This window comes from Trichosurus vulpecula, chromosome 4, assembly GCF_011100635.1.
Source record: "Trichosurus vulpecula isolate mTriVul1 chromosome 4, mTriVul1.pri, whole genome shotgun sequence".
Classification (NCBI taxonomy): Eukaryota; Metazoa; Chordata; class Mammalia; order Diprotodontia; family Phalangeridae; genus Trichosurus; species Trichosurus vulpecula.
This window is the reverse complement of record NC_050576.1, coordinates 79,538,813-79,552,048: the sequence shown is the minus strand read 5'-3', so window position 1 is coordinate 79,552,048 and position 13,236 is coordinate 79,538,813. Positions and strand designations below refer to the sequence as shown.

At 40.1% G+C, this 13,236-nt stretch overlaps 1 protein-coding gene across 1 annotated transcript in view; it reads right to left on the bottom strand.

The window, feature by feature from the left end:
* Nucleotides 1-323: 323 nt before the first annotated feature.
* The window catches only part of TSEN15 (tRNA splicing endonuclease subunit 15), a 39,451-nt gene continuing 26,538 nt past the window's right edge, over nucleotides 324-13,236 (bottom strand). The window contains 1 exon segment of the mRNA XM_036755513.1: nucleotides 324-2,856. Coding sequence (XP_036611408.1) covers nucleotides 2,655-2,856 — 202 coding nt within the window. The 3' untranslated portion in view covers nucleotides 324-2,654.

Here is a 13,236-nt window from a genome sequence, read left to right as displayed (position 1 = left end):
TTTTTTAATAAGCAAAATGTAGAGGTGATTTCCAATACTGCTTGTAAGTTGTATTATTTGTTGAAAGTATTTTAATAACTAATCTCAACAAACTGAAAAAAAGTTGATAAAAATGTATTAATTAGCATCTCTCCATCACAATCTTAAGATGATTTGACATTTCCTAAAGAGTTCCTCCTCTAAAACTGAAAATAAGCCCAGTATTTAATCACTAATATAATCTTTAAATAACTAAATGCAGATTAATTTAATGAAGTATGTTGGAACTCTAGACTTTCCTGGGTGATGGGATCCAGTTTAAATAAAAATAAAACACATACACATATGTTTACAAATATTTATTACCTTTCTCTCATATCATGTACACTTTCCATTGGACAACTAATATATATATATTTTGAAAACCTTCACAAAATAAACACCAAAAAAGTCCAGCCATACATACATACACACACACACACAAAATCCTACACTGGCCGTGTCCAAAAGGTGGGTGTCTGATTCATCTTCAGCCTTGTAGACTCATGGTTTATCACTGTATTGATCAGAGATGTGAAGTCTTTCCACTGTTTTTCTCCGTAATGCTGATGTCATTGAATAAATTCTTCTCTTAGTTCTGCTCACTCCAAGTCAACAAGCATTTTATTAAGTGACTATTATGTTCCAGGCACTAAGTGCTAGGGATACAAAGAAAGGCAAAAGACAGATGCCCCCTGCAAGGAGATAATATGCAAACAACTTTGTACCAACAAGATATATACAGGACAAACTGGAATTACTCTCTGAGGGAAGGCACTAAGATTAAGGAGGCCCGGAAAAGGCTCCTTATAGAAGGTGGGATTCTAGTTGGGACATGAAGGAAACCAGGAAAGCCAAGCAGTAGAGATGAGAAGGGAGAGAATTCCAGCTAGTGAAGATGAAGAACAAGATTGGGGGTTACAAAGCAGAAGGAATGACAACAGATTATAATCAAATAAAGGAGTTTCAGAGTTCATGAACATGGAAGTGTAATACTTAAAGGTGATGAGAAGATCAAGACCATCTCTGGGTGTAGCTAAGGTAGGATGGAGGCATAGGTCATAGAAAATGGGCAAACTGAAGTTAAGGTGTTTGGAGAAGTATGAATACGTATGATGGAGCCCCTTACTACGAGTGCAGGACTTGGAGAGAAGAAGAGAAAGACTGTGGGTGAGCCTCTAAACCCTTTGAGGAAGAAAGAGAATGTCCTGGAGGTAGGCAGACAACAGCCTCCAAAATCCTGACTGAATGATTAATCTGCTTTGAAAGAACCTCAAAAGAGGTGGGTGATGGTGGTAGAGCAACAGCCAGGAAGTAGTAATGGAAAGCAAGGAGCATTCTGATTCCCCCACCAAGACCAGTGAGTTGAGGATGAAGAGGCAGGGTGGGGAATGAATTAAAGTGCAACCAGTGCTGAAAAGAGAGGCCATGGATGTGGTGTTATGAGTACAGAGTCAGATCTCAATGAGTACAAGATGTAGAAGAGTGAGAAATAAAAAAGTTTAAGAGGAAAGCCAGGGTTTTTACCCATGGAGCAGGAAGTCCAGAGATCACAGTGGGAAAAAGTGGGTAGCTTTAGAATGGCACACTTGGGGAGGAAGCTGGGTTGAGGAGGATGGGAATAAAGAAGTGGTCAGTGAGGGACAGAGAATGGGAGTTTAAACAATGGCAATCAGGGATTCAGAATCACTGGGAAGGAGAAGATACGACAGGGTGAAAGTATATTCATCACTGAGGAATGAGTTCAGGTAGGTTATCATTGTCCTTAGAGGTTCAGCCTTGGCATCAGACAGCTGTGTGTAGTTGGGGGCTGGGAGGACACTGTGAAGGGGAAAAGAGAAGGGTGAAGGCAACTGCTTTAGAGCTGTAGATGGCCACAGAGGATGCCTGGAAGTTGATGGAATGGCTGCTCAGGGAGGCTAGGTAGGTCTCCTATTTCCCGGGCAAGTGTAGATGAAGCAAACTGTTGTGGAGTTGTAGGTACTGGAGAGGGTATCTGGAACTTGGCTTCTTCTCAGGGAAGCTAAGAAGCTAGCTGAACTCAGGCCTACCAAGCGTCCATGCCACAGACCAGAGGCTAACCCACCTCCAGGAGAAGCAAAAGCTTCTCCAAGGACTTGACACACAGTCCTGGAGCAAAAGCTCAGCTAAGCCAGAGTTCCAGACTATAGGAGTATAGCATCACTAGTCTGCCTTGTTCTTCCACCTCTGCTATGTCTGATGCATTCTTTCTCCTCCAGATCACTTCACTCTGAATCAGATCATAGAGATCTTCTCACTTTATTTGCAAACTATCTATTTCACCATTTCTTATGGCACAATAATATTCTGTTAGATTCACATAGCACAATTTGTTTAACCGTTCCAATAGGTGGGTACCCCCTTCCTTAATTTCCATTTTGGGGCTATTAAGAACATAGCTGCTTTTGTACGCATGAGCCCTTTTCCTCGTGGTTGTCTCTTTGGGGTGTGGGCCTGGCAGGTTCAAAGTTGGATCAAAGAGTACATTCCTACAGTTGTTACATCGCTTGTTAACCTTGTTTTCTTTAGTATGTAAACTGCTTATCTTCATACTGGCCTGACATCAGTGGTCCCATGAACTATCATCAGTTCAGTTCTTCAATTCACACGTCAGGTCATCTCTTCAGCTTCTTTTTCTTTCTCCACTGTTTACCATCAGTTTCCTCAACTGCCTCAGGAGGATCTGGCACTACAAATCCATCAGTCAGTTTATAATAGACAATTGTGGAATCAGACTCTACTATGGCCAGGGTAATTGACGCTGGAGAATCTGGTTCAACTTGCGATTTGCAGGCACGCTTCATGACCTCTCTTATTCTGCAAAAAGATAAAAACGTAAAAACACTGACATTTAAAGTCTAGTTCAAAGTCACTCAAACAGCACTAAGATTTAATACTGCAAAGCCCGGGGAGAACAAATTGGAAATAAGTGAACTGGAAGGGAAATAATTGCCACTGAGTTTTTGAATCAACTTTTCTAATACTTAAAGCCATTCTCCCCAACAGCATTCATATGAATAATCAACAGGTGCTCATCTAGTAGTACCTTTTCCCCTGATGTGCCCTGCTAACTATTTTGGCCTCCATGGACATTCTGGTACCAATCTCTCCACTCTCTGACACTCTTGATTTGACTTGGCTAAAGGAAGGGATGATGAAATAATAATTTGGGGGGACAGGAGGTAATAGCTATATGTGAACAGGGCCTCCATTGCAGCCTTCCTCTAGTCCTGCCTGACATGGAAGAGACCACAGGTTCTTGAAGACTCAGCCAGCAGAACATATGTTCTGAGAGGTGTTATTAAACTGGAATCACCTTTAGAGTAGGGACTAATTGAAGACTCCACAGCTATTTTGTAAAGATTAGAAGAGATAAGTGCAGAAGAGCTCATCACCAGATAATTTCTATTGGCCACACCAACTTGTGAAATACATACAACAATGAGAGGCTGCACTCAGCACTGGTAGAAAGGAGTACCCACAAACATTTTTCAAAGTATCAAAAGTATATAAGGAAAGATTTGACATTTGTAGAACACTAAAGATGATCAAAACATCCAAGTTGGATGTGGGACTTCACAGTAAGCTTGAGGTAATGCTCCCTGGGGGATGTTTAACAATTCAGCTCAGTTTCAAGCACGTCACACATCTGACCCCAACATGGGTCATTCAGCTTTGCTCAATTCCATTGCCAAAGCTGACGTTCCTACCTACGCCATGCGTGTTGCAAATGTGGGCTGCTGTTCCCAAGGGGAGATGAAAGGAATGTAGGAATGACTCAGTAGAAGTCATTACTAGAAAACCAGTTTAATGCACATGCTTTACTGAGGGTCGAACATTAGGATAATCTTCATATTTAAAGGCAGGGTGATATTTACAAAAGGACTTTCACAAGCATCATCACATTCGAATCTCAGAGCGTCAGGAAAAGGAGCCATCTCTAAAGAATACCCTAATTTTATCCTTGAGGAAAAAAGGCCTAGAAAGTTTAAGCAACCTATCTAAGGCCACTGAGGTAGTTAAGTGGCAGAGCTAGCCAGGGTTTGAGCCCATGTCTTCTGACTAGAAAACCAGCACCATTTCTACTGGCCCCTGTAAGGAAGGCAGCATATTATTATCATTTTCATTTTATAGACCTCATGACTTAGGCTCAGAAAGGTTAAGTGCACCTAGACATTAAAAGTCAAATCATAAACAATCTGGAGCAGCAGGGAAAGTGATATCCTTTCCTAACTATAGAAAGGGAAAAAACTTAGACAAAACAAGAGAGAGCAGAGCACAACTAATAAAAGGGATAATTCCGATCACTTAAAATTGAAAAGTTTTTGCATCCTCCCCCCAAAAAACAAATCAGTGCAACTAAATTCAGAAGGGAAACAGTTATCTGAGAAAAATACCGGAGTAAACAACTCTGATAATGGTTTGATATCCAAGATATAAACAGAAATGATTCCAATATAGAAGCTACTTATGCAATTATGAGCTTTACTTATTTCAGATGTATAATTGCTACAAAATTACAAAAATTATTTGAAAGTTTAATTACTTAAATTTGATTTGAAGCAATACAGCTTTGTGAATTCGGGATAATAAGCTTTTAATTTTAGTTTTAACAAGATGGAGCCCCTAGTCATTCTGCATGGCTTGTGCAACAGTTTCTGGATGGCTCTTTTCTCCAGCCAGTGGAGGGGTCAAGAGGAGGTAGCTTCCAACCTAGCCACCTCAATCTCCATGAGACTTTTTCTTGTGGGGTCACATCAAAAGTGTCACGAATGCATCAAAACCTCCTTCTTTGGATGAGCTTAAGGCAAAGATTATAATTGCAAACATCTCAGTCAATAAGCAGCAGCTGGTGAAAGTTTTTCTACAAAGCTCAAAAGTCAACCCAAATGGTATCTAGCACAAAATGTTGGTAATGTTGAATTTCAGTAACAAACATATCAATACCTTAAAACTTTACATAATCAAGCTTTCAAAGGTTTTGTAGGATTGTAGCATTTGTAGTTCTAAAGCTATTAAAACTGCCCTAAAATTAACAGATGTCTGTGTATTTCAAGTCCCTAATTATAATTGCATTTTGTCAATGTCAGTTTTGTGATATCTAGCAAGAAATCATCATGACTGATATTTAGTTGGCACTTAATAAATGCTTGTTGAAGTCCTTCATTTGGTTAGTTAGTATTATATTCTCACTGTATGATGCCTGTAATATGGATAAGTATACACATGAATGAAACCTCTTCATGAGATTCAGATTACAGTGCTCCCAAGTGGCTAAGACCTGCAAGCTAGGGTGCCAGGCCTTAGCTGCTACAGAAATTGCAGGCGAGGTATCATTGTTAAGGCCACACTGCATCCCTGCAGAATTCTGGGATGGCTACTGCCAGAGCACACTTGTTTTCCTACTATTCCACTGCTGCCAACTGCTATCACTGCTCCTTGAGCTTTTACCCAGAAGGCCAGGGCACCCCTGCTTTCCCCATTATCTTGCTGCTGCCAGCACTGTCCAAACGGCTACCTACTGGTCAAATGTCACTGCCCCTGGCACTTCCCAGGCTCTGTTGGAGGGCCAGAGGACCACTGCATCTTCACCTTACAGTTTTTTTCATTACACCAGATCCTCCCTCAGTGCCAATAGCCAATAGTCAGAGTTATGAATCTGGTGAAATTCATCACTCATGATCTGTGGGTTCAGATAAACAACTCTGTTAATAAATATATTCCTACACTCTCAAGTAAAAAGCAGCTGCTGGGGTAGTTAAAAGTAGTCTGGAGGATGAAAAAAAAGACAAGTAAAAAGCTACTGGCAAGGAGGTTAAAAGCAAACTCATGAAAAACATATTTATATTCTTCTTGGCCAACAGGCCACATGTGGGTCAGTCCTAGGTCAATCCTCCTGGGGACAAAATTAACCCAAATTGTCACTGGTTTCTATCGAACTTTCCCCAATCACAAAATCCCTGGCCAATATTGGGGGATGGAGGTTAACTTGAGCCTCCCAGATTCCACCAGCATCCTGGCCCACAATGGTGTCCAAGGAACCAGATTACTGAGTGCTGGGGATGTATGTGTAACCTTTAGAACAAACTGACAGATGCTTTTGGGGATGGGACTAAAGGAGAGCTTGAAGCCAACCCTATTCCCCCCCCCTTCAAAGTATTAGGTTAAAGCTAAAAGTGCCATCTAGCTGACTTAGTTCATTTTGCTGTGGAGAAAACTAAGGCCGGGGCCAGGGGCCAGGCTTCTGGGGCCGGGGGTGTGGCTAGTCTTTGCACATAAACTCTGGCCCCAAGCTTACCCACCCCCAGGGTGCCTTTTGGTAGCATTCTCCTTTCCCCTGCAGCAAGTACCACCTCACATAAAGAAAAGGTTTACTTTCTTTTGAAAACATCTTAGAAAATTAATTTTTATTAGGTTTTACATTTCATGTCTGATTTCAGATGCAGATGTTTGCTTTTCTTGGAGCAGGTAACCCCTAAATCCTAATCTGCGCTGCCAGGATCAAAGTAGCAATCCCCTTCTCCTTAAATCGGCTAGGAGGAAAGATGGCTCTAAAAATAAACATACCTTCTGTGCCTTTCTCATCTCACCTGGGGTGTTACTATTCTGAAAGATCCATACCCCTGCAAGAATTCTTCCCACCATCACATCACATTACACATGCAGAGTGCTTTTCCTTACATCATCTCACTTGATACACACCTTCTCTTTCCCTTTTCATTAATTTTTAGAGCCCTATGGTAATCCGGAAGGACGGACTTCATCCCTACATCTGCTGGTATTTTCCATGCCAAGCTTCCTCTAACTCAATCTCCTGGCTGGAATACTGCAGTTGAAGCACATCATCCTGCTAAAACAGCCCAGGTACAGATATCACTCTCTAGTGGAAAGGAAGCTAGTGACTGCCTGGAAGCGAAGTCATTCCTGTGAGTATAAGACATCTGGGATGTTTACTCAGCAACCTGTAAGGCCCTAAGACAACTGGGTTCTTAACCTGGAGTCCATGACTTTTTTAAAATAACATTTTAATAACTGTAGTACAATACAGTTTATCTCCTTTGTATACTTTGTAGTATATTTTATACATTCAAAAACAGTATTCTGAAAAGGTCTCCATAGGCTTCACCAGATCACCAAAGGAGTAAATGACACACAGGATGTTAAGAACTCTCTCCTGGGTTTCGCTTTCTTCTCTCTGCCCACAGGCCATTCCCCATGATGATCTGGATAGATGTCTCTTAACACAAACATATGCTGAAACAATCCTGTAGGTCCTGACAGATTCCACAGAGATTCCTGACGGTCAACGTGGAATTCTGCACTAAAAAGTAAATTCTACAAATTCAACAAAATAACTTGCTGCCTCATCTTAATCAATGCAACAGACATTTAGCCAACATACTTCTCTTTATTTCGTCTTAGGAACCAACTCCTGTCCCACAGAATTCCAAAGACTATTTGTTCCTCCTTTAAGGTAACCAGAGACCTAGAAAAGAATATAGAATCATATGATCTGTGATAAACTAAGTGAATAATTTGGACAGAGGGACATGTAAACTCCCTAGGCAGACATAAATCCCATTGTCAAGGAGATGATGGTTCCTTCCAGTGCTGGTAGTAAGTCTCCAATGTAATCCTTAAGAGTAGAAATCAAGTCAAAAGTTCATTTTCTATTATGATCAACCAATCCATAAGCACTTGTTAACCCATTACTATGTGCCAAGAATTGCACTAAAGTCTGGGGGGAAAAAGAGAGGGGTGAGAATAGTCCTTCCCTCAAGGAGTTTACATTCTAATGCCTGAGATATATATGTAAATCATCCTGAGCATGTCATATACTCCTCTAGAAGACCAGAATGACAGAAAGGGATATTGAAAAGCCAAATAAACCAGTGTATATTCAATCCTAGAAGTAATAGGGAGACATGTCCTTTAGCGTCATCAACATTTTGCTAAGCACTAGTATTCAAATCACCAAGTTCAGGCTATCTAGTTATATCAGAATATGATATCATTCCTTCAGACAGTTGCTTCTACCCAAATAACCTAAGACGAATGAACAAACAAATGGCTCCATGTCTGCTGTGCAATTAGCTTCCCAATGTATACTATTAAAAAAAGCTTGTGTTCAACCAAACTGTAACCCTCCTGAGAATAGCATGCTGTGCTTTGGGTCAAGCACGCCAAAGCTGCCAAACACAAAACACACTCTTCATTCTTTTCTTGGCTGAACACACACAGTCACCCACACTGGGAGAGGATATTAGAACATGTGTGTTCCGCTGTGCTAGCTAGAAGTGCTTCCTTGTACCTGAAGTGCCTTAATAGAAACACAAGCACAAAATTTGTAGGAGTAAATATTTTTTATTATTTTCTAAGACTCTGGATTTGGAAAGAATGAAATCCTAGTAGTTAAGCTAAAAAGAAAGATCTCGCAAACCACACTTAGCTGGTCAAGCCCAAAAGGCTTTTCTAAGAAGAACTTAAGAGCTAGAATCTATGAGCAACAAAAAGGTATTTAGGAGTCATTTGCACAAGAGCAGTTTATCTAAATTCTTTTACCTCAATGAACCCAAAAGTTTAACAAGAACTCTTTATTCGACAACTCATACTAACTCACTCCTGGACCCTGCTTTTTGTTCCACCCTTCTTTCTGCAGATTTCCAAGTCATTCAATGATGTTTGGTGCTGACTCCATCTCCTTGTATTTTTCCAGGGCATATCCACACAGCAAATACTGATGATGTATTCAGTCAGTTCTTCAATTTGAAAAGACTAAAGAAACATGCTGGCAAATTAAATACCACTGGAAGGAGAAGTCAGTGGGGCATCTTAACGGCTCTAGAATTAGGACAATCACAGCCAAGTGAGAATCTCTAGTAAACTCTTTCAATGTTACTTTGACCTTTCTCTCCTCTCTCTGATTTATACAACATTATTATTGGAAGAAACCTTCAGCGATCTCTCTGCCTCTATTCCTTCACTGCTTTCAAGTGAAGATAGTGCAATTCAGATGACACCTTTTAACTAAATCCTGCAACTCTTATGGACTGTTCATTTCAAGGGGACATTATCCTGAACTTAATGTCTTCCTGACAACATTCTTGCTTCTCTACTGAGACTATATTAAAATGAATCACTATGGCACTAAGAGTCATAAGGAAAAAGATAATGCAAAACATATTTCCTAAAAAGTTGATTTCTGGCTTTTTAAAATACTAATCCATATAAGATGTTTTGCTTAATTGCAAAAGAAATGCTAAAATGCTAATGCTAAAAATACTACAATCTTAATGCTAAAAATCTTCAGCCATGACTGATGTGAATTTCTAAGTTAACTTCATCCTATAACTACTGTAATTATGAAAAGACAGCAGAATTACTTCTTTTTTTAGAAAGGGCAGCCAGCAACGGGGCACAGTGGAAAGAATACTGGACCACAGGACTCAGAAGACCTGAGTTCAAGGTCCCAGGTCTGCTACTACTTACTGCAGGCTTAGAAGATATTACATGAGTTTCCTATTTTGTAAATTAAGGATAACATCAACCACACCTATTTCATGAAGCAAATCAAATGAAAATAAAAATGGAAAAACTTTAAAAGCTATAAAGTACTATACAAATACAAGTTATTATTTTAATCTGCCTCTTTGGAATTTCATGAGCTTTATAACTTACAAATGGGAAGGCAAGGGAATATTTAGTTCTTATTTTCTGATGTCTTTCCATCTTGATTACTGTTTGGAAAAAAAAGTTAAAAGAAATATGTTGAGGTATCACAAAGCCCTGAGGAAAAAATACAGGAAATACATGCCTCTTTGAGACAATTATCCTGAATTGTAAAGATGTAAAGTTACTCATTAGAATGAGAATCCTCCATCTGCATAAAGCTGCAGCTTATCTTATGGATTGGTTTTTTTAACTGGCTGTCCAACAAACATCCAGAGTTCTTCCCTCAGCCTCTTCAATTCACTCTGCTACTTAGAAACCAAACGAAAAGATCTTTAGGTATGAATTAAGATATCTCTTCAAAAAATAAAGCAAAGAAAGTCTCCCAAACATCTGAAATCCCAACCAATCAGGCAAAGACCACTTTCAGATGGTTCAACTTCAACTTTGTAAAAGAATTTTTTAAGGGAGTAGAAAACTTGAATAAATTAAATTGTGTAAAATATCAATCTATTTGTAATTACTTACTCATTTTGATTCAGTTAATTAACACAATGTACACAAAGTGCCATGTCACTCAAAAAGGACAATTTAAAAGGTCCTCTGGAAACTTACAGTAAGAAGATTCTTATTCCCAGTTATTAATATGGTCTGTAAATAGAGTAAGGGTAAGGGGGAAGCCAACGAAGCATGTCACATGCCTTTTCTAGAGTTGTTACTTAGGTAAGAAAATTAATTTCTACTTTCTTTTATTTCTTATGTCAACTAAGAAACAGAATTTGCATATAATTTTAAAAATTGGACTTCAGCATCAAATCTTCCTCTTTTCAGCACTGTATATTATACTTTTAAACAGAAACAGGGTTGTGCTCTGGTTGACATATATGGAGCAAAACAAATTTTCTGAAGTTGTTCATTCTTTGAAAGCATAACCTTTGAAAATTAGTACTGGTACTATTCTCCTATAAGGTGGGAATCAACAAGTATTTATTAAGTATCTACTATGTGCCAGGCACTATGCTGGGATTAGAAACAAGGAGGGGGCAGGGCAGAGCCAAGATGGCAGCTGGAAAGCAGGGACTTGCCTAGGTCTCCTCCCCCAGGACCCTCCAAACACCAATAAAAAATGGCTCTGAACAAATTCTAGAACAGCAGAACCCACGAAATAGCAGAGGGAAGCAGGGCTCCAGCCCAGGACAGCCTGGATGGTCGCTGGGTAAGGTCTATTGCCCACGAGGCTGGGAGCGGAATGGAGCAGAGCCCAGCGTGAGCTGCGCCTGGACCAATCAGACCTGGAGCTGGGCGGAAGAGGCCATAGCACCCTGAATCAGTGAGCTGTGGCAGTTACCAGACTTCACAACCCACAAACAACAAAGACAACAGAGAAGGTTAGTGGGAAAAGCTGCAGGGACAGAGTGAAAGGAGTTCCCAGTTCAGTTAGGCCACTACCCCAGGGAAAGTGGGGGTGGTACAGCTACAGAACTACAGCTGCAGTTGCTTCCAGCCCCAGGCCCACCTGGTGGGAGGAATTAAGTGGCAGATCACAGCAGGAGTGCAAAGCCTGCTTAAGATCTGAGTCCGGTCCAGGCTGGTGGTTCTTGGGGGAGGAGAAGCACTGCAGTGGCAGAGCTTGCCACTGTCTGAAAACAACAGTGCATCCCCTCAAGCTTGGAACAAAGTACTGTCTACAAGCAGTCATACTCCCACAAAAAACTCAAGTGTCAAGTAGTTGGCCAGGCAGTGAAAACGGACTCAGATTCAGACTCAGACTTTGGAATGTTTCTTTGGTGACAAAGAAGACCAAAACATACAGCCAGAAGAAGTCAACAAAGTCAAAGAGCCTATATCAAAAGCCTCCAAGAAAAACATGAACTGATCTCAGGCCATGGAAGAGCTCAAAGAGGATTTGGAAAAGCAAGTTAGAGAAGTAGAGGAAAAATCAGGAAGAGAAATGAGAGTGATGCGACAAAACCATGAAAAACAAGTCAATGACTGGCTAAAGGAGACACCCCCCAAAAAAACACTGAAGAAAAAAATACCTTAAAAAATAGACTAACTCAAATGTCAAAAGAGCTCCAAAAAGTCAATGAGGAGAAGAATGCCTTGAAAGGCAGAATTAGTCAAATGGAAAAGGCGGTCCAAAAGACCACTGAAGAAAATACTACCTTAAAAATTTGATTGGAGCAAGTGGAAGCTAGTGACTTTACGAGACACCAAGATATAATAAAACAGAACCAAAGGAATGAAAAAGTGGAAGACAATGTGAAATATCTCATTGGAAAAACCACTGACCTGGAAAAGAGATCCAGGAGAGATAATTTTAAAATTATTGGACTACCTGAAAGCCATGATCAAAAAAAGAGCCTAGATATCATCTTTCAAGAAATTATCAAGGAGAACTGCCCTTAGATATTCTAGAGACAGAGGGTAAAATAGAAATTGAAAGAATCCACCCATCGCCTCCTGAAAAAGATCCCAAAAAGAAAACTCCTAGGAATATTGTCGCCAAATTCCAGAGCTCCCAGGTCAAGGAGAAAATACTGCAAGCAGCCAGAAAGAAACAATTTGAGTATTGTAGAAACACAATCAGAATAACACAAGATCTAGCAGCTTCTACATTAAGGGATCAAAGGGCTCGAAATACGATATTCCGGGGGTCAATGGAACTAGGATTAAAACCAAGAATCACCTACCCAGCAAAACTGAGTATCGTGCTCCAAGGCAAAATATGGATTTCCAATAAAATGGAGGACTTTCAAGCTTTCTCAGTGAAAAGACCAGAGCTGAATAGAAAATCTGACTTTCAAACACAAGAATCAAGAGAAGCATGAAAAGGTAAACAAGAAAGAGAAATCACAAGGGACTTACTAAACTTGAACTGTTTTGGTTACATTCCTACATGGAAAGATGATGTGTATAATTCATGAGACCTCAGTATTAGGGTAGCTGAAGGGAATATATATATATATATATATATATATAGAGAGAGAGAGAGAGAGAGAGAGAGAGAGAGAGAGAGAGAGACAGAGGGCACAGGGTGAGTTGAATATGAAGGGATGATACCTAAAAAAATAAAATCAAATTAAGGGATGAGAGAGGAATATATTGAGAGAGGGAGAAAGGGAGAGATAGAATGGGGTAAATTATCTCACATAAAAGTGGCAAGAAAAATCAGTTCTGTTGGAAGGAAAGAGGGGGCAGGTGAGGGGGAATGAGCGAATCTTGCTCTCATCAGATTTGACCTGAGGAGGTAAAAACATACACACTCAATGAGGTATCTTACCCCACAGGAAAGAAGGAGGAAGGAGATAAAAAAGGGGGGGGGGGCAATAGAAGGGAGGACAGATAGGGTAAAGAGGTAATCAAAAGCAAACACTTTTGAAAAGGGACAAGGTCAAGGGAGAAAACTGGATAAAGGGTGATAGGACAGGAAGGAGCAAAATATAGTTAGTCTTTCACAACATGACTATTGTGGAAGGGTTTTACATAATGAAACACATGTGGCCTATATTGAATTGCTTGCCTTCT